This window comes from Podarcis cretensis, assembly GCF_951804945.1.
Source record: "Podarcis cretensis genome assembly, chromosome: 17".
NCBI classification, from domain to species: domain Eukaryota; kingdom Metazoa; phylum Chordata; class Lepidosauria; order Squamata; family Lacertidae; genus Podarcis; species Podarcis cretensis.
In genome coordinates this window covers 4144202-4164003 of record NC_137187.1, presented here as the reverse complement: position 1 = coordinate 4164003, position 19802 = coordinate 4144202, and the positions used below count along the sequence as shown (strand labels likewise).

Genomic DNA, 19802 nt, shown 5'->3' with positions numbered 1-19802 from the left:
TTCACCCAGGGCAGAACAATCCTTCAGGAGCGCTCCAAATCCCTCTTTGATTTTCGCCACTGAATAAATTTGGGGTGATCTGAAAACTTGGCCATTCACTTAGCAGACAGCAGAAAGCTGCATACCACCTGCAGCTGGGAGTTATTCTGGAGTGTAACTGTATTCTATACAATTGGACGATGGAAGAGTGGAAGGACCTCTCTCTCTGTGTGTGTCTTATTTAGTTTTGGATCATTCTTTATTAATATTAAAATTACTTATAAATATATGAAGATACATACAGAGAAAAGATGGCTAGAAAACTATGTGAGAGACAGCATAGTGGTTTTTCTCAGAGTGAGAGCCTGAGAAAGATGGGAGTTGCCCCAGGTGGGAACTGGGTAGATGTGGATCACTGTTTGTGAATTGAAGATTAGGACAGAAAGTTGATAGAATATAAAAATTTGTGTTTGTGTAGGCTTGTTTCTTTCTTTCTTTCTTTCCCCCCTCTCTTTTCTTTTCTTTAGCTTTCTCTAGATATTAACTTTGTTATGTTTTTATTGCATTATATGTTGGAAACCTTTAATAAAATTCTTTTGTGTTTTTTTTTTATAAAAAAGAACAGACCGTGGCTTCCCATAATACCTGCACCAAGAGTTCCTGCGTCCGCAGCACCTGCCGCGAGGCTCACAAAATCTCACACGCACAACAGCCCGTAGAAAAGGACGTCAAATCCATTTAATGTTCCTCGTTCCCAGACATAGCACATCGCAGACATTGTTTGCGCCGCGGGAGCGCGACTAAGCAGAACGCAAGGGCGGAGAGGCGGGGGCAAAGGAGACCGCGGCTCGTTCTTCATCCCCGCACGAGGAGAGGCTCTTGCTGTCGGGGGATGGGGCAACGTGGCCTTGGGAGGGGGGGTGTTGCCCAAATGCACTTCTGCCTGTTCGGAGAACAGAGTCCAGCCTTTAAGCCCACTTGGCACCAAGATGAGGTTCAAGTTTTGCAGAGAGGAACGGATCCAGTTTGGCTTGTGTGTGTGTAGCATGGGGAGGCAAGTCACATATACTAAGTGGCGAGGTGGGGGGGGGGGCCTTCCTGAGACAGAACCCAGGAGTAGAGGATGCAATAAGGCGGGTGCTGCCACACTAAATCCCACATAAGTACAGAGGGGCAGAAGAGGAGAGGAGGAGGAAGGAACAGACTCTCCCGATGGCCGACTTATCTAGCTGCACCTCCAGACTGCGGAGGCAGGATTGTGTGGCAGGACTCTAGCCTTGGGGGGGGGGGCTCCTGGTTCCCTTCCGTCCGGCACAGCCACAGCGAGGGCATGGCTTCCCCCCCCACCCCAGCGGCACGCTCACAACTCCTGGGCCAGGAGAGAGATGCAGAGGGGGCAGTTTCCCCCCTCATTATCTTATGGAGGCATCGCTTGGGAGGTCACGATCGGACTCCTCCTTTTCCTCGCTTGGAGCCGATTCACTTTTCGAGACCGGAGTGAAAGCAGGAGATTTTCTGAAAGAAAAAAAGGGCGGGGGTCACATGCGCACTAGGGCTGTGGGGGGGGCACACACACGGCGGGAGGGTCCAGTGGGCGCCTGTAACGAAGGCTCGCGGCGGGCAGAGAAGGAAGCACAGAAGAGCGCTCTGGAACGGAGAGGGAATCAGTTTCTGGCTACACTGGATGCAATTGCAGGGAACAGAGAGAGGGGGGAATGGGGGGCAGTGAGGGAGCTTCCTTGGGAACCTTGCCAAGCCCAGGGTTGGAGGGAATGGGGGGCACAGTACAGACATCCTCCCCAAGCCCAGCGCTGCACTGAATTTATTGTCCCATGAACCAGTGCCAAAACAGCCCAGCACGTCGGCGATGCTTCTTTTTCTCCGGCCGAAGCTCTCTTTCGACGGCGACTGCGCCTGTCGGAACTGCGTCACCTTCTAGAGACACATGGCACGAAACACAACTCCTGTAAGTCTGCAAGGGGGGGTTACAGCCAATCACTCAGAATCCAGCCCAAATTTGCCTCCGCCTCCCGCCTGCCCCCCACGGACACACACACTCCCCTCCCCTCCCACCTCAGGGAAGACAACCGAAAAGGCCCTGCAGACACCCTCCCCCCGCCCACACCGGTGTACCCTTCCCACAGCAAGAACTAGGGCCTGGCCTAGATCCCCGCTAGAGGAGCTCACCTGTCTCCCGACTGGGTGATGAGGCGGCGGCAAGTCTCCATTTGCACGTCCAGGCCTCGCTTCATGCTACACATCTCCATGTACTCGTGCAGGTGCCGGTTCATGTCGTTCTTTGCTGTGGCCAACTCCAGCTGAGGAAGAGAGGAGTTTCAGAGGCACTCATCCTGCCAAGAGCAATCCAGATCCACCCCATCTCAAAAAAAAAAAAAAAAAAAAGAACCCTTTCCCATCTCTGCTGGATGCAACTCTTAACTTTATGTGATAGGTAAAAGGTAAAGGAAAACATAAGGGATGCGGGTGGCACTGTGGGTTAAACCACTGAGCCTAGGATTTGCCGATCAGAAGGTTGGCGGTTCGAATCCCCGTGACGGGGTGAGCTCCCGTTGCTCGGTCCCTGCTCCTGCCAACCTAGCAGTTCGAAAGCACGTCAAAGTGCAAGTAGATAAATAGGTACCACTCCGGCGGGAAGGTAAACGGCGTTTCCGTGCGCTGCTCTGGTTCACCAGAAGCGGCTTAGTCATGCTGGCCACATGACCCGGAAGCTGTACGCCGGCTCCCTCGGCCAATAAAGCGAGATGAGCGCTGCAACCCCAGAGTCGGCCACGACTGGACCTAATGGTCAGGGGTCCCTTTACCTTTTTAAAGGTAAACAAAGCTGTCAACTTTTCCCTTTTCTTGCGAGGAATCCTATTCGGAATAAGGGAATTTCCATTTAAAAAAGGAACATGTTGACAGCTATGAAGGTAAAGGACCCCTGGACTGTTAAGTCCAGTAGAAGGTGACTGTGGGGTTGCAGCGCTCATCTCACTTTCAGGCCGAGGGAGCCGGCGTTTGTCCACAGACAGCTTTCTGGGTCATGAGGCCAGCAAGACTAAACCACTTCTGGCGCAACTGCAGCGGTACCTATTTATCTACTTGCACTGGCATGCTTTGAACTGCTAGGTTGGCAGGAGCAGGGACCGAGCAACGTGAGCTCACCCCATCGCAGACTTGAACTGCCGACCTTCCTATTGGCAAGAACAAAACAATTCCAAACTACAACTTAGAGCTGAATTGAGAAGCAGGAAGCCTTTTGGAAGGGAGACCTGTCTGCTCCTCACTGTATAATCCCTGAGATATAGAAGCCCTTTCTTCCATTCTGTACTATCAAATGCAGTGAGGAGAAGGGGTGTTAAATGGGAAAAACATTTAAAGACCTGAGTAGATACACAGAACAATGCTGCCCCTTTCCCTGGACTTGTGAGGGAGGCAATGGGATTCCCTCTGCCCAATGATCTTTGCAATTTGCCAGATGTTGGGACAGGCTTTGGTATAATATTTCACAATATAGCCCCCTGTGTGAGGCCAAAATTTGGCTCCCCCAAATGGATCTTTTCAATTGTGAATCTTCTCAATTTTGTACACCTTCGGCTTGCTGCCCTGTGAGGGTGAACCACCCTAAATTCGGTGCCGCAAGATGCCACTGATGCCCCACCTTAGGTGCCCCCCTGAGCTGAGCCAGCCCCCACCAAGCCATGTGACCATCTAACCCTGATCCCCATGGATTTCCTTCCTTTTCTGGTGGTGGCAGGGAGCTAGCAGTTCATCTCCAGCATTTATTTCCTTGCACACTCTTCTTTCCCCCACCTCAATTTGGTCGATGGTTTCCTGATATTCCTTCTCCCTGCTTTTGAAGAGTGATTCCGTGTCCTTGATCACTTTTTCCAAACTGTCGTCCGGCTGCTGGCAAGGAAGGTGGCAGCGACCCCAAAAAGAAAGAAAGAAAGAGCAGTTGCCGTCCATCAGTGACACAAGTTGCAAAACAACATGGCGTCCATCACCGCAGAAGGAGGACAGGCTACAGAGCGCATGATCTTCACAGCCTCATTTACAGTGTGTTGACAGAGTTCAACGCTCCACCTGAGAGTCATGGGGGCCATCTGGGAGGGGGGCCAAGAGGCCTCGTCCCCCCTCCAAAATGTTCAAGGAGGGGGCCGGGCCCCCTCAATATCCCGCAGTGACATGCGCACACCACACAACATGCTCACATCATGCGCGCAAGCTGTGCAGTGTGTGCACATGGCGTGAGCACCTCTCACGGCGCGGCCCCCTCCATTGCGGAGGCAAGCCGGCACATCTGCTGAGAGCACATAGTGGCACAGAGGGTAGGAGCCAAACAACCCATGGTATTAGCTGAAGGAAGCTTCACTGGGTGTCAGGGAATGGTCAGAACAGGAGGAGTGGGAAGGGTATCCTCAGCCAGATCAGCTTCTCTCAGAGGAGGAGGAGGAGGAGGCGAACGATTTGCCCCCCTTCTCCCCAGCAGTTTCAGTAGGAGAGAGGGGAGAATGCTGCACAGCCTCCCCAGGAGTTGCCGAGCTACGAGATAGTGGAAGAAGAGGGGGAAAGGAGGGAACAGCCAGCAGAGACTTCCCTAGAGGGCCTGGGCCATCCCCGCTCCACTCAGGCTCGCAGGTCCAGCCGTATTAGAGAACAGAGAATGCAGAGGGGTGAAACTTCGTGTTGGCGCCTGGGATGTTGCTGGGTCGCAAGGGGAAGGGCTCAGAGTAGCCAACACCTCTATTTGTGGAGAGACATGGATTCTAGCTTTGCAACAAGATGACTGAATTCAAAGGACTATAAAATACAAACTGCTTGTGATTCTTGCCTATGAAGCTACCAGGGGAGGAGAGAACTCTCCACGCCCGACATTGGGTTTCTTTTAATCTGGAGGGAATTGCTCCCAATCCAGATCAGGGACATTTCTGGGGAGAGAAATTGCGAGAAGAAATTGAGAGAAGTGAGGTTACAGGGAACCAGGCAGAGGGCCTTCTCGGTAGTGGCGCCCACCCTGTGGAACACCCTCCCATCAGATGTCAAGGAAATAAGCAACTATCCTGCTTTTAAAGGACATCTGAAGGCAGCCCTGTTTAGGGAAGTTTTTAATACTTAATGCTGTATTGTTTTTAACACTCTATTGGGAGCTGCCCAGAGTGGCTGGGGAAACTCAGCCAGATGGGCGGGGTATAAATAATAAATTATTCTTATTATTCTTCTTACACATGCGCACAGGCAAATCCCATGCCTGTGGTTTGCAGTGGAAGAAAAAGAGGTCCAATAGGCCTTTCTTTGCAAAGGGCCCAAATTGGATCAGGGTTTTTGACCCTCTCCTCTACCGTGGTCCTGATCCAGAAAGCGTTTCTTGTGCTTGCAACTTGCATTGCAAAATGGGCCACTTTGCTTTAATGGGAACTAATGCATGTTGCCCGTGAAATAGGCTTGGTCTGGATCAGGACCATAGTTTGAAGCAAAGAGATAACCGCCCCCCCCCCATCTTTCAATGTGAGGTCTCATTCTGGATTGGCTGGCAAGTTGTGAACGAAAACTACCCCCTACCCATGGCACACCCTCTGCTGCCCCCTTTCTGTGTACCAGCAGTGATGGAGACTGTTCCTTTCTCTTCCCCCCCCCTTCATTTTTAGGGAAGCTGGGGCTGTTGGCCTGCTGGGAAACAGCCCAGGCCTCTGGCAGCCCTGCCCTCTTCGCTTGCTGTCAATGCCTTTAGGCCCGTTTTGGGGGCACAGAGGAATTACACAGAAATGGAAACAGAGGTCGGACACACTGAAAAAGGGGGGAAAGTGTGAAGGGGGAACTAAATTGGGAGATGCACAAAAGGCAGAGGCTGCCAGAGCAGTGTGCATTGCATGAGGCAAATTGTACTCTACAACATAGAGTGCAGTGCTTTTTTTCCTGGAGGGACGAAGGATTACTCGTACCCCTAAACATTTTGTGAATCTAATGGAAGAAGAAACTTTTTTTTTTTTTAAAAAAAAAATTGTTTCTTTTCTAGCACGGTGAATCGTCAGTTCCATTGCTACCCCCGACTGCAGCTTAATTTCCTTTCCCGGTGTTTCCTGAGTCTCAGACGGAAGCGAGCGTTTAATGTGTGAAGCAGTGTGGAATGTGGATGTGTGGTGTTTTACTGATGAAAGTTTGGCCTCATTGAGGAGCAGTATTTCAGTATGAGTAGGAAAATTACTATTTTTCATCATCACAGCCAGCAAAGAAGTGTAAAGATGGGACAACGGTGTTGTGTGATACAGCGTCGTTTGTGGACAACGTGGAGATTTGAACTATAAAATGGTGATTTTTCTTGAGTACCCCAAACATTTTTTTAGGGGGGGGGGGAAAGCGTGAGAAGGGCAACCGTTATTCCAGCATGGAGTGTGCTTCTAATATTGTGTACTTTCAGCCTTAGTGGGCCAGAGTTCGACAGCAGCTGCTTCAAGATCTGTGGGCAAAACCTCTAAAAGCAAGGCTTCTGCCCCTATTGCCTCACACCCTGCCTTGCTCACTGTTTAGGGAAGCTTTTAATGTTTAATAGATTATTGTATTTTAATATTCTGTTGGAAGCTGCCCAGAGTGGCTGGGGAAACCCAGCCAGATGGGCGGGGTATAAATAATAAATAATAATTATTGTTATGTACTGAAGTTCTCACCCTGGGCCAGCAGGGGGATACTGTAGATAGTTATGCAAATAAGGGATCGAGACGTTCAGTGATTGGATAGTTTTGGAAAATTGCTACAGTTACGTTGTACTGGAGCTCTATATAAGCAGGCTGACCGAACCCTTCAGTTCCGTTCTGTTCTGGCCTCTGAATAAACGAGCTATTTGAAGAATCGCTGTGTCGTCTGATATGTTCACCCACAACTTAACAATTATAATTATTATCGGCTGTGGGGAGGACTGCAGGGCCTGCTCCCTTCCAGGGCCTTTTCCAACTGGCCCAGGGGGTGTGGCCCAGGCCCTCTTTCCCAGCTATAAAGGGACTCCTGCTGCAGTGAGGCCTCGGACCATCGGCTGGGTGAGGACTGCAGGGCCTGCTCCCTTCCAGGGCCTTTTCCAACTGGCCCAGGGGGCGTGGCCCAAGCCCTTATTTGGAACAAACTTTTTGGGAAGGGTGGGAAGTGTTCTGCCATTGCTTCCCTGTTCCAGGTGGTTAATGTGCTTTAAAACGTCCTCAAGCAGTCAGTGGCAATTTAAATTTTTATTTCTTTTTTTCCTTTTTTCCATTGTTGGGGTGGGTGGGTGGGATGGATATTTGGTTGGGGATTAATTTTAGTATAATTGTTCTGTCCCTTTGTTGTTGTTGTTGTTGTTGTTTTATTGGTTCTGTATAGTTTGTGTTTTGTTTTTAAGGGGCGGGATCAGGGCTGCCTAGGAGTGGGGCCCCAGCCAACATGATGGCTGGGACAAGTTCCACAGGGGGGGAAGCACTGGGACATCCAATCTCGGTGATCATGGGCAGAAGGCGGAGTTACGCTAAGACCAGACCATGTCATTAACGAGGAGGCAGGTTTAGTCGTTGTTTGAAGACTATCCCTGCCTCCGGGTCTGGCCTTGACCAGATGGATACTGGAATCAACAGGGGAAACCCACATGACCTGAAGGTGTTGCTGTGCAATGCCAGGTCAATGATGAATAAAACCACTGCCATCCACGACTTGATTGTGGATGGAGGATTTGACCTGGCATGTGTGACAGAGACCTGGTTGGAGGAAGCAGATGGGCCTGTCCTTGCCGCTGCTTGCCCACCAGGTTTCTCTTACCCAGGTCATGTGGGCGGGGAGGGGGGGTTGCAGTGATTTTAAGGAAGTCACTAGCTTGCACCAGGCGTCCTACTGGGAAGATCCAGTTTTCTGAGTGCATGTTCTGGAAGTTGGGCAATAGGGGCAGTACAGGATTCCTTTTGGTGTACTGACCTCCCCGCTGCACCAAGGATTCCCTGTCCGAGCTGCTTCAGGTCATGGCGGATTTTCTCCTGGAGACACCTAGTTTGGTTGTCCTAGGGGATTTTAACATCCATGCCAACACAACCTTACAAGGGGCTGCTCGGGACTTCATGGAAAGCATGGCCTCCATGGGGCTGTCCCTGAATAAGTTTGGCCCAACTCATAGTCATGGACATGCCTTAGACCTGGTGTTCACCTCTGGTGACGTGGGTGATCTGACACTAAGTAAAAGTGAAACAAAAGAAGTGCCATGGTCAGATCACTTCCTGGTGCAACTGGACTTCTCCGCAACCCTTCCCCTCTGCAGGGAGGTGGGACCAATTCGGATGGTCCGCCCCCGCCACTTAATGGATCCAAATGGTTTCCAGAGAGTGGTAGGGGATGCTTTATCCCATGTTGATGGCCTTTCAGCTGATTCCCTGGTGGCCCGCTGGAATGCGGAGTTAACCAGGGCTATCGACTGTCTGGCTCCGAAGCGCCCTCTCCGATTGCATGGAGCCCAGACAGCCCCGTGGTTTTCTTCGGAGCTGAGGGCGATGAAACAATCGCTAAGACGGCTAGAGCGTCGGTGGCAGAAAACTCACTCCGAATCTGACCGGACACAGGTCAGAGCTCAACGTCGAGCCTACCAAGTGGCGAAAAATCACTCATATTCGGAAGGAGCTAGACACCACCGTGGGAGCAGGGCTGGGGTGGGAGAGTGCTAGAGCTCTGTCTGGTCAAGTTGCATGGAATCAGTTTCAATCCGTTACCCCCGAGGATGTGGACAGGCTGCTTGGACGTGTGAAACCAACCACCTGTCTCCTTGATCCTTGCCCATCCTGGCTAATAAAAGCAAGCCGGGAAGGGCTGGGCGATGGGCTCTGCGGGGTGGTGAATGCTTCCCTCTGTGAGGGAACATTCCCAGACCCGCTGAAAGAGGCGGTTATTAAACCGCTTCTTAAAAAACCATCTTTAGATGCGGCCACGATGGCCAGTTATTGCCCAGTCTCAAATCTTCCATTCTTGGGCAAGGTGATTGAGCGCGTGGTTGCTGAACAGCTCCAGGCACGCCTGGAGGATGCGGACCATTTGGATCCCTTCCAATCGGGATTCAGGCCTCACCATGGGACTGAAACTGCCTTGGTCGCGCTGGTTGATGATCTCCGGCGAGCTAGGGACAAAGGTGAGAGTTGTTTCCTGGTTCTGCTGGATCTCTCAGCGGCCTTTGATACCATCGACCATAACATCCTTCTGGACCGTCTTGAGGGGCTGGGAGCTGGGGGCACTGTCATACAGTGGTTTCGCTCCTTCCTCCTGGGCCGTGTTCAGAAAGTGGTGGTGGGGGATGAGTGTTCAGACCCCTGGGCCCTCACTTGTGGGGTGCCTCAGGGTTCCGTCCTCTCCCCCATGCTTTTTAACATCTATATGAAGCCGCTGGGAGAGATCATCAGGGGGTTTGGACTGGGTGTCCATCAATATGCAGATGATACCCAGCTCTACCTCTCTTTCAAATCAGAACCAGTGAAGGCGGTGAAGGTCCTGTGTGAGTGCCTGGAGGCGGTTGGAGGATGGATGGCGGCTAATGGATTGAAGTTGAATCCTGACAAGACAGAAGTACTGTTTTTGGGGGATGGGGGCGGGCTGGTGTGGAGGACTCCCTGGTCCTGAATAGGGTAACTGTGGCCCTGAAGGACCAGATACGCAGCCTGGGAGTCATTTTGGACTCACAGCTGTCCATGGAGGCACAGGTCAATTCTGTATCCAGGGCAGCTGTCTACCAACTCCATCTGGTACGCAGGCTGAGACCCTACCTGCCCATGGACTGTCTCGCCAGAGTGGTGCATGCTCTAGTTATCTCCCGCTTGGACTACTGCAATGCGCTCTACGTGGGGCTACCTTTGAAGGTGACTCGGAAACTACAACTAATTCAGAATGCGGCAGCTAGACTGGTGACTGGGGGTGGCCGCCGAGACCACATAACACCGGTCTTGAAAGACCTACATTGGCTCCCAGTACGTTTCCGAGCACAATTCAAAGTGCTGGTGTTGACTAAACGGCCTCGGCCCAGTATACCTGAAGGAGTGTCTCCACCCCCATCGTTCTGCCCAGATGCTGAGGTCCAGCGCCGAGGGCCTTCTGGCGGTTCCCTCATTGCGAGAAGCAAAGCTACAGAGAACCAGGCAGACGGCCTTCTCGGTAGTGGCGCCCGCCCTGTGGAATGCCCTCCCATCAGATGTCAAAGCGATAAATAACTACCTGACATTCAGAAGACATCTTAAGGCAGCCCTGTTCAGGGAAGTTTTTAATCTGTGATATTTTAGTGTATTTTTGGTTTCTATGGAAGCCGCCCAGAGTGGCTGGGGAAACCCAGCCAGATGGGCGGGGTACAAATAATAAATTATTATTATTATTATTATTATTATTATTATTATTATTATTACTGCCCCTTCCTTAAGAAGCAAAACAAGAACACCTTCTTCTGCAAAACAAGGAAACCTATGAAACCCTTGGCCAAGAATTCTGACTGGTTTGGGTTTGGTTTTGTGCCCAACTTTCAAGCACGACTCAAAGCACCCACTCCACAACAATGGAGAAGGTCTTGCGCGGAAATGTACGCTGAGAAGAGGAGGCGCTCCAAAGAGGTGACTGGCTTACCTCCCCCTGTGCTTCAGCTGCAGCGATAGCATAGCCAGAGAAATCCTCCCACAGCAGCAGCGTTTCTTCAGTCTCCTCCCAGGTGAGGCTGTCGCAGTCATCTTCAAAGTCATACTCCCTCCTGGGGACAAAGGAACCGCATTATCAGCAAAGAGACGGTGGCCAGGGAGGCCCAGAAGCAAGAGGCGGAGAGACTTCGCTATGTTTCCGTACTGTGACTGGCTTGCCAGGCACCATCCCAGCAACCTCAGTTCTGGGAGCGGCCGTCTTAGATGTTCTTGATCGGATCCCCAAGAAAGATGTTAAATTATTTTTGTATGCCACAACTGCTGCTCGTATTTTGTTAGCTAAAAAGTGGAAAACCCAAGAATTACCAACGATAGAAGAATGGCAGATGATGATGGATTTTTCGGAGCTAGCTGACCTAACCGGAAGAGTCCGCGGCCAGAAGGAGGAGGAGTATCAGGAAGAGTGGAATAAATTTAAGTATTATCTAGTTAAGTTTGTTAAGTTAACTGAAAATAGCTTGCAGATACTTAATTGGCTTAGGATTTTATTTATGTTAAGTGATGAATTAATATGTTTAATTCCATAAGGTGGAGATTTAAGGATGTTAATGTGTAAGTTAAATTTCTTAAGAATTGGGATTTGGAAAACCGTTAAAAGGACATGCAATGAAATTCAACTAAGGGGAAGCTAGGAAGTCACTTAACAAAGTTAATAAGTGTAATTTTCAAGAAGGCTATGATTTATGTTTGTTTGTCTTGTGTGTTTGTTTGTTTGTTTATAATACTGTGAAAACTAATAAAAAAATTTTTTTGGGAAAAAAAAAGATCACATGCTAGGTCCAGCAGCCAGGAAAGCTGAACCACCACCCTTCCTCCTTCAGGCAATCAACCCATGCGAGGAAGCTGGCTTCATCTAGCAAATCAAGGCTTCATAAATGTGGCATTTAGTCACTAATTTAGGGCAGGTGTCCCAAGAATGATTGTGATGATAAGGCAGACTGCAAGGAAGTCCTTTGCCTTTCTTGAAAGCACATGAGACAGCTAAATAATAATAATAATTATTATTATTATTATTATTATTATTATTATTATTATTATTATTAATACCCTGCCCATCTGCCTGGGTTTCCTGAGCCACTCTGGGTGGCTCCCAACGGAATATTAAAAACACAATAAAACATCAAACACTAAAAACTTCCCTAAACAGGGTTGCTTTCAGATGTCTTCTAAAAGTCAGACAGTTGTTTATTTCCTTGACATCTGATGGGAGGGTGTTCCACAGGGCGGGTGCCAATACCAAGAAGGCCCTCTGCCTGGTTCCCTGTAACCTCACTTCCTGCAGTGAGGGAACTGCCAAAAGGCCCTCGGCGCTGGATCTCAGTGTCTGGGCTGAACGATGGGGGTGGAGACGCTCCTTCAGGTATACTGGGCTGAGGCCATTTAGGGCTTTAAAGGTCAGCACCAACACTTTGAATTGTGCTTGGAAACGTACTGGAAGCCAATGTAGGTCTTTCAGGACAGGTGTAATATGGTCTCGGCAGCCATTCCCAGTCACCAGTCTAGCTGCTGCATTCTGGAGTTTCTGGGTCACCTTCAATGGTAGCCCCACATAATGCTCTTATAAGACCTATCCCCAGGATTATTCCTCCTTTAAATTAAAAAGAGGGAGCAAAACGTAACCACAAGGGTAGCACTATGTGGTGATGTCTAGATGTTGTCAGACTCCAACTACCATCAGCCACGGACAGGCCTGATGGGAGTTGTGGTCTGGCAATCTCAGCAGACAAAAGGGATGCGGGTGGTGCTGTGGGTTAAACCACAGAGCCTAGGTCTTGCCGATCAGAAGGTCAGTGGTTCAAATCCCCGCGACGGAGTGAGCTCCCCTTGCTCGGTCCCTGCTCCTGCCAACCTAGCAGTTCGAAAGCACGTCAAAGTGCAAGTAGATAAATAGGTACCACTCCGGCGGGAAGGTAAATGGCGTTTCCGTGCACTGCTCTGGTTCGCCAGAAGCGGCTTAGTCCTGCTGGCCACATGACCCGGAAGCTGTCCGCCGGCTCCCTCAGCCAATAAAGCGAGATGAGCGCCGCAACCCCAGAGCTGGCCACGACTGGACCTAATGGTCAGGGGTCCCTTTACCTTTTACCTTTAATCTCAGCCACGGAGGATTCTGTTTTGTCCCGTCCCCCCAAGGCTGGATTGGCAATCCCTAACCAGTAACTTGGCCCTACTTGAAGGTAACTCCAGAAGCAAGGGATTAAACTCACAGCTGGTTCAGCATCCTCTGCATCTCTTCATTGATGCTCATGGCTGTGGTTTCATCCTCTTCCTCCTCCTCGAGTTTTTTGGAAGTCTCGCTCTCGGAGAGGGAGGTGTCCTCGTCGCCGACCAGCTTCCTCTCCCGCTTCCGCCCCATCGTGGCTGGGACCTTAATGGGAGACAAGTGCAGAGACTACAGAACGAGGTCGGGTTGGAGGTCAGAAGTGGGTGGGTGGAAAGAGATGGGAGGGGGAATGGGGTGGTGTAGGGTGATGTGGAGAAAGACAGAGAGAAAGAAGGAAGGAAAAGAGAGAAACAGAGAGATCGAGAGAGAGGAGAGAGAGAGAGACGGGCTTATTATGACCAGGTTAAAGATGGTGCGATGGCTAAAATGCAATTTTTAGAAACCTCTATTTTTTTTAAATTAAAAACTAAGCAATGGAAAGATGGAATCTGATGAGGGTTCACAGTCAAGGGAACTCCAATCACACCCCAAAGATGGCGTTGGGAAGACAAGATTAAGAGAGAGGTGTCCAGAAGGAAAAAGAGGAAAATGCCGGGAATTACAGTTAAATTTTTAATTTTTTTTTTTTACAGAAAAGCTTCTAACTCGCATAGTTTTCCAGCTCAATGAAGAAAAGAAAGAAACAACAACTAACCAACTGATTCTATAGGGGAAGCAAGAGAAAGAAGAGTGAGTGAGTGAATAAGACAAAGAAAGAGAGAGAGAAAGGGGCGGGGAGGAGAGGGGAGAGACGGTGTTAGAGAGACACACACACAAACACTTCCACCATGTCTCCCTCTCCGGCTTCTTCCCTGACGGGGTCTGCCAAGAGACTGAGGTGGGGGGCCCTGAAGAGATGATGACAGGGACCAGGGGTGGGGTGGGGGTGCAGGGTTCCTACCACACATCCTCACAGAGGGTCTCGTGAAGGCTAGCCTCAATCTGCCTGCCGGTTTTCCCCAGGGGACTGAGGTGAATACATGGAATGAGGTTTGGGGGTGGGATGGGGGTTCCGTTCCCCCTGGGAAAGGTGGGGGGGGGGCGCTGTGGCCCTTCCCCACAGGTGGGAAGTGGGGCCGGTGCCTCTCACCTGAAACATTTTGATCATGTCCTCGCAGTTGCGCTGCTGGGCGACGTCGCACAGTTTAGCCGTGATGTCTATGCGCCGACAGATGTCCATATCCACTTTCATGGCTTTCTCTTGGATTTTGGTATCGAGCTCGGTCAGATTCTGGCCCAGCGCACAAGAAAAAGAGGAGGAAAGAAAGGAAAGTTAGGGATCGTTATGTAAGGCCCTCTGTACCCTTATGAACGGACTGCGTACAGACGTAGGCTTTGTTTGGATCAGTGTGACAATACAGTGGACCCTCTGGATACGAATTAAATTCATTCTGGGGGTCCGTCTGCAACCTGAAAAGTCCGTAGGCAGTACGTAACTAGAGGGTCCACTGTATTTGGAATGAGTTTATACAAAATGTAGTAGGCTATTAATATTTGCATATTTATTGGGATAACAATATCACATTCATAAAAGAATGTGTAAACGGACCCCTGACCATTAGGTCCAGTCACCGACGACTCTGAGGTTGCACGCTCATCTCGTTCTATAGGCTGAGGGAGTCAGCGTTTGTCTGCAGACAGCTTCCGGGTCATGTGGCCAGCATGACTAAGCCGCTTCAGGCGAACCAGAGCAGCACACGGAAACGCCGTTTACCTTCCCGCCAGAGTGGTACCTATTTATCTACTTGCACTTTGACGTGCTTTCAAACTGCTAGGTTGACAGGAGCAGGGACCGAGCAACGGGAGCTCACCCCGTCGTGGGGATTTGAACCGCCAACCTTCTGATCGGTTTAACCCACAGCGCCACCCGCGTCACTATACAAAATGTAGTAGGCTATTAATATTAGCATATATATTAGGATAATAATATCACATTCATAAAAAAATGTGTGGGTTAGGGTATTTCCCCCCGTGTACATTCATATTTTTTTCCTACACATATTGGTGCCTTGTCATTTTTCTTTTCTTCTTCTCCTTTTCTCACTAGCGATAAAGGAAATAAAACTGAAACCTTTTCTTAATTAAAGGAGAAAAGGAAAAGTGTGTGGGGGGGGAGAGAGAATGGGGATTGCTCAATATGGTCCTCTGAAGCTTCTGGTGTGAATAATGTTACCTCACGAACTCTCACATTAAGCATGGAGTGGAGGAGAAACCGTGTGTTGGGCAGCATATTGTATAGACAAGTAGCACAGCAGGTGTGGGGATGCTGTGGCCCCCCAGCACCCCAAATCCCATCCATTCCAGTAGGCACGGCCAATGGTCAGGGAGAAGATGGAAGTTTCATTCATTCAGCCTTTATTGTCGTAATAGGTGGGAGTTTTGGTCCAACCAACAACAACTGGAAGGCCACAAGGACCTCACTCCATCCCAGCAACAGAGTATTCTCTGTGGACCAGGGTGGATTTTGTGTGTGTATATATATATATATATATATATATATATATATATATATATATACACACACACACACACACACACCGTATTTTTCGCTCTATAACACGCACCTGACCATAACACACACATCGTTTTTAGAGGAGGAAAACAAGGGAAAAAACATTCTGAATGAAACAGTGGATGTATCATTTTTGTGCTTCATGCTGTGGCCACAGACATGTGATCTGATGGTGAATTTGGGCTGACCCAATGCAAAGATCCTGAGGATCCATGTGGATCCACGTTTTGTAACCACGTTTTTGCACCATTGCAGCCCCAGGCAACAGTGGGTGCGTGATTTTGGGGGGGCAGGCTGTAGCCATGGACATGCTAGGTGCTCTGATGGTGAATTTGGGCTGACCCAATGCAAAGATCCTGAGGATCCAGGTGGATCCATGTTTTGTAACCACGTTTTTGCACCATTGCAGCCCCAGGCAACAGTGGGTGCGTGATTTCTGGGGGGCAGGCTGTAGCCATGGACATGCTATGTGATCTGATGGTGAATTTGGGGTGACCCAATGCAAAGATCCTGAGGATCCATGTGGATCCATGCTTTTTAAACAGATTTTTGCACCATTGCAGCCCCAGGCAACAGTGGGTGCGTGAGTTTTGGGGGGCAGGCTGTAGCCATGGACATGCTATGTGATCTGATGGTGAATTTGGGCTGACCCAATGCAAAGATCCTGAGGATCCATGTGGATCCATGCTTTTTAACCACATTTTAAGTGGGGAGGGAAGGAAAAACACAGAACGGACAAGGAGCACGAGAGGGGTGTGCAGAGAAGCAGCTGGCTAAGAATGCAGGAGAGGGGTATAACGGGAGGGAGGAAAGGAAGGCAAAAGTTTTCCCTCACCTACCCACCCAAGCCAGCCAGCTCTCTCTCTCTCTCTCTCTCCCTCCCTTCTGCATGTTTTCAGCAGCACAGAGCACAGAGACGACACTCTGCTTTCCCCTCTGCTTGCCTGGAGGGGAGGGGCTTTCCCTGTTCTTTGTTCCGTTTGAGCAAACACAGCAAGGAAACAGAGGTGGGTGGGCAGTAAGACCCTGAGGCAGAATGCAGGAAAGCAGCCGCTTCCTCTTTTCAGGTTTCCCTTCTCCGAGACGCGTGATTTGATTTTTGCCTGATTTTTTTTGCCTCCCCTCGCGCCATTTGGCTCCAGGGACCACACATTCGCTCAATAACACGCACAGACATTTCCCCTTCCTTTTTAGGAGAAAAAATCTGTGTGTTATAGAAGGAAAAATACGATATACACACACACACACACACACACACACCGTATTTTTCACTCTATAGGACGCACTTTTCCCCCTCCAAAAATTAAGGGGAAATGTGTGTGCGTCCTATGGAGCGAATGCAGGCTCCTTGGCTTCAGCGATAGCAACGTGAAGCCTCCAAAGCACAGAGGGAGAGCTCCCCCCGCACTCCGGAGGCTTCGCGTTGCCTTCACTGAAGCCTGGACAGTGAGAGGGGTCAGTGCGCACCGACCCCTCTTGCTCTCCAGGCTTCAGGGATAGCCGCCTGAAGCCTTTGGAATGCAGCGGGAACTCACGCTGCGCTCCGAAGGCTTCGGGTTCCTTTCACTGAAGCCAGGAGAGCAAGACACTCCTGGCTTCAGCAGAGAGGGAGAGCTGCGCAGCGCCCCTTCAGCCAAGCGGGAGGAGAAATGGAAGGGGCTCCGTTTCTCCTGCCACTTCGCTGAAGGGGCGCTGAGCAGAGAGGGGGAGAAATTTTTTTTCTTTTTCTCCCCCTCTAAAACAAGGTGCGTCCTATGGTCCGGTGCGTCCTATAGAGCGAAAAATACAGTATATGATTTTTAAAATTTAAATTGGAATTTTTTGTTAACCTGCGTTTGTTAACTGACGTGGTTAAACAATTTAAAAAAAAACTTAGGCTGAGTTTTAGCACACATTAAAAACTTAAAACAAATCCTTATTTATATATATAGCCTTTGGACTATAATGTAACTTAAAGAGAAAACTATCTTTAGAAAGATTTTTCCTCCGAAAGCATTTTATTTTAAAAATCCGATTTAAATTTAATTTTTTTTTATAAATCTGATATTATTATTTTTTTAAAGCATTGATTTTTATCCACTCTGCCTGGTTGTCAAGATGATAGCAGCAAGAATTAGTCTTTCTGTAAAAAAAAAAAATGATTTAAAACAATTTGATTCAAGCCAAATCCACCCTGCTGTGGACTATGCCAGTTGACATGTCTTCACTTGCCAGCCATCTGTGGTCCAAAATAAACCGGGGTGCACATTTGGGAATGCAGTACGTAGACTCACATTGCTCATCAGCCCCTTGAAAACGACCAGCTCTGCTTTAAGCTGCTCCACCTTCATCGCCAGCTCTTCCTGACACGCTTCTGCTTCTTGGGCCTCCTAGGGGAGAGGTAGACATATAGACAGGTCAGTGCTTGGAGAGACCCAGGCCCGGGACGCAGGGAGTCGGAGGGGAAGGGGTGATCCTCACCTCGTGCAGCTCAGTCACTCGGTCTTGCAGCTGAACGCGCAACGTATACTCCTCTTCCCACCTGGCGAGACAAACAGACCAAAGACATGGCAATTAGTTTTTACACTGGGCTCTGCTGGGAGGAGGGACGCTGTGGGTTAAACCACAGAACCTAGGACTTCCCAATCAGAAGGTCGGCGGTTCGAATCCCCGTGACGGGGTGAGCTCCCGTTGCTCAGTCCCTGCTCCTGCCAACCTGGCAGTTTGAAAGCACATCAAAGTGCAAGTAGATAAATAGGTACCGCTCTGGCAGGAAGGTAAACGGCGTTTCCGTGCGCTGCTCTGGTTTGCCAGAAGCGGCTTAGTCATGCTGGCCACATGACCCGGAAGCTGTACGCCGGCTCCCTCGGCCAATAAAGCGAGATGAGCGCCGCAACCCCAGAGTTGGCCACGACTGGACCTAATGGTCAGGGATCCCTTTACCTTTAGTATTCCTACACTGGGGACGTGGGCAGCACTGTGGGTTAAGGTTAAGGTAAACGGCGTTTCCGTGCACTGCTCTGGACCTAATGGTCAGGGGTCCCTTACTGCTGGAAGGACAGGTGCAACCCTCCCTCTGGCGAAACCGGTGCTGGCACAGGAAATTTTGCACGGGTTTTGTGCCACGCAGGAGGGACTGGCACGGAAGCAGAGGCACCCCCTGGAATGTGCCGCAGTGACAGCTGGTGGGCTTGGCCACACAGGCTTTTAACCCTGCTGCTCTGAATTCACATCCCACCGGCCGAAAACCGAAGAGAGCGACCACAAACTATGTTTAGCAACTGCAAGGGACTCGCTACCCCAGAATAAACCACATCGATAGATGAGCCCTGCCTCTCCTTCCTTTGCTCTGCAGGATCAGGCCGCTGGGTATGTCTAACCTCATCAGTTTTTGGGCAGCCCAAGCCTTGCATTCCCTCTTCCTTCCTTCACAACTATAGCTGGCACTCAGCTGTCCCCCGGCCTAGCGAGTGGCATTTTACTGCTGCCAGATAGCTATGCATGGACGTGCGCTACACAGGGGTTCATATAGCTATGGGGATATATTTGAACAGGTAATGACGGAAGATACATGGGAAAACAAATGTCAAAAGATTTTGAATAAATGGACAAGTTATAGGAACTGGGTAGCACGGGGGGAAGCCAACCCAAGCAGCCAAATTAGAATGAATAATCTGTGCACATGGTTAAAGATCTGAACAAGTTTTGGGGAGAGGCGTTAAAGGGGAGGAAGGGGAAGAAAAAAATTAGGATAAATGAGCAGGGACAAAAGTATATACAGTGGTGCCCCGCAAGACGAATGCCTCGCAAGACGAAAAACTCGCTAGACGAAAGAGTTTTCCATCTTTTGAGGTGCTTCGCAAGACGAATTTCCCTATGGGCTTGCTTCGCAAGACGAAACATCTTGCGAGTTCTTTCCCTTCCCCCCCTTTTTCTAAGCCACTAATCCGCTAAGCCGCTTAGCCGTGCTTCACAAGACGAAAAAACCACAAGACGAAGAGACTCGCGTAACGGATTAATTTCGTCTTGCGAGGCACCACTGTACTGTTATGTATAACTAATAGGAGGATCATTTTGATGCATGTTATTGTTACGATTTTGGACTGAATGGTGTGGGGTTTTTTTGTAAGTTATTCAACATCCCTGGATGAAAGTGTGTTAATAAAGAATGGGGAAATAAATAAATAAATAAATAAATAAATAAATAATATATATATAGCTATGGGGTGGAAGTTCTAGGCCGCCCAAGACTCAACCAACTTGGGCAGCAGCAGGGGTGGGAATCCAACTAACACACAGTCCTACTGGGAGAAAAGCCCAGAGCCCTGTTGGTGAAGCAAACTGTCTTCCCCAGTCACAATATCAAACATTTGAGGAGCAAAGAGGGTGTGTGTGTGTGTGTGTGTGTGTGTGTGTGTGTGTGTGCTGGTAACTCCCTGATCAGCAGATCCGCATGGATCAACTGTGG

At 49.6% G+C, this 19802-nt stretch overlaps 1 protein-coding gene across 5 annotated transcripts in view; it reads right to left on the bottom strand.

Annotated features, from left to right (window-relative positions):
- Positions 1–695: 695 nt before the first annotated feature.
- IFFO1 (intermediate filament family orphan 1) overlaps positions 696–19802 on the bottom strand; it is a 33042-nt gene continuing 13935 nt past the window's right edge. The window contains exons 2-9 of one of the 5 annotated variants that reach the window (XM_079959501.1): positions 17816–17876; positions 17629–17724; positions 13934–14074; positions 12848–13032; positions 10576–10696; positions 3793–3888; positions 2167–2297; positions 696–1494 (exon numbers count right to left, since the gene is read on the bottom strand). In XM_079959501.1, coding sequence (XP_079815627.1) covers positions 1392–1494; positions 2167–2297; positions 3793–3888; positions 10576–10696; positions 12848–13032; positions 13934–14074; positions 17629–17724; positions 17816–17876 — 934 coding nt within the window. In that variant the 3' untranslated portion in view covers positions 696–1391. The other 4 variants (XM_079959502.1, XM_079959503.1, XM_079959504.1 and 1 more) reach the window with 4 other exon arrangements.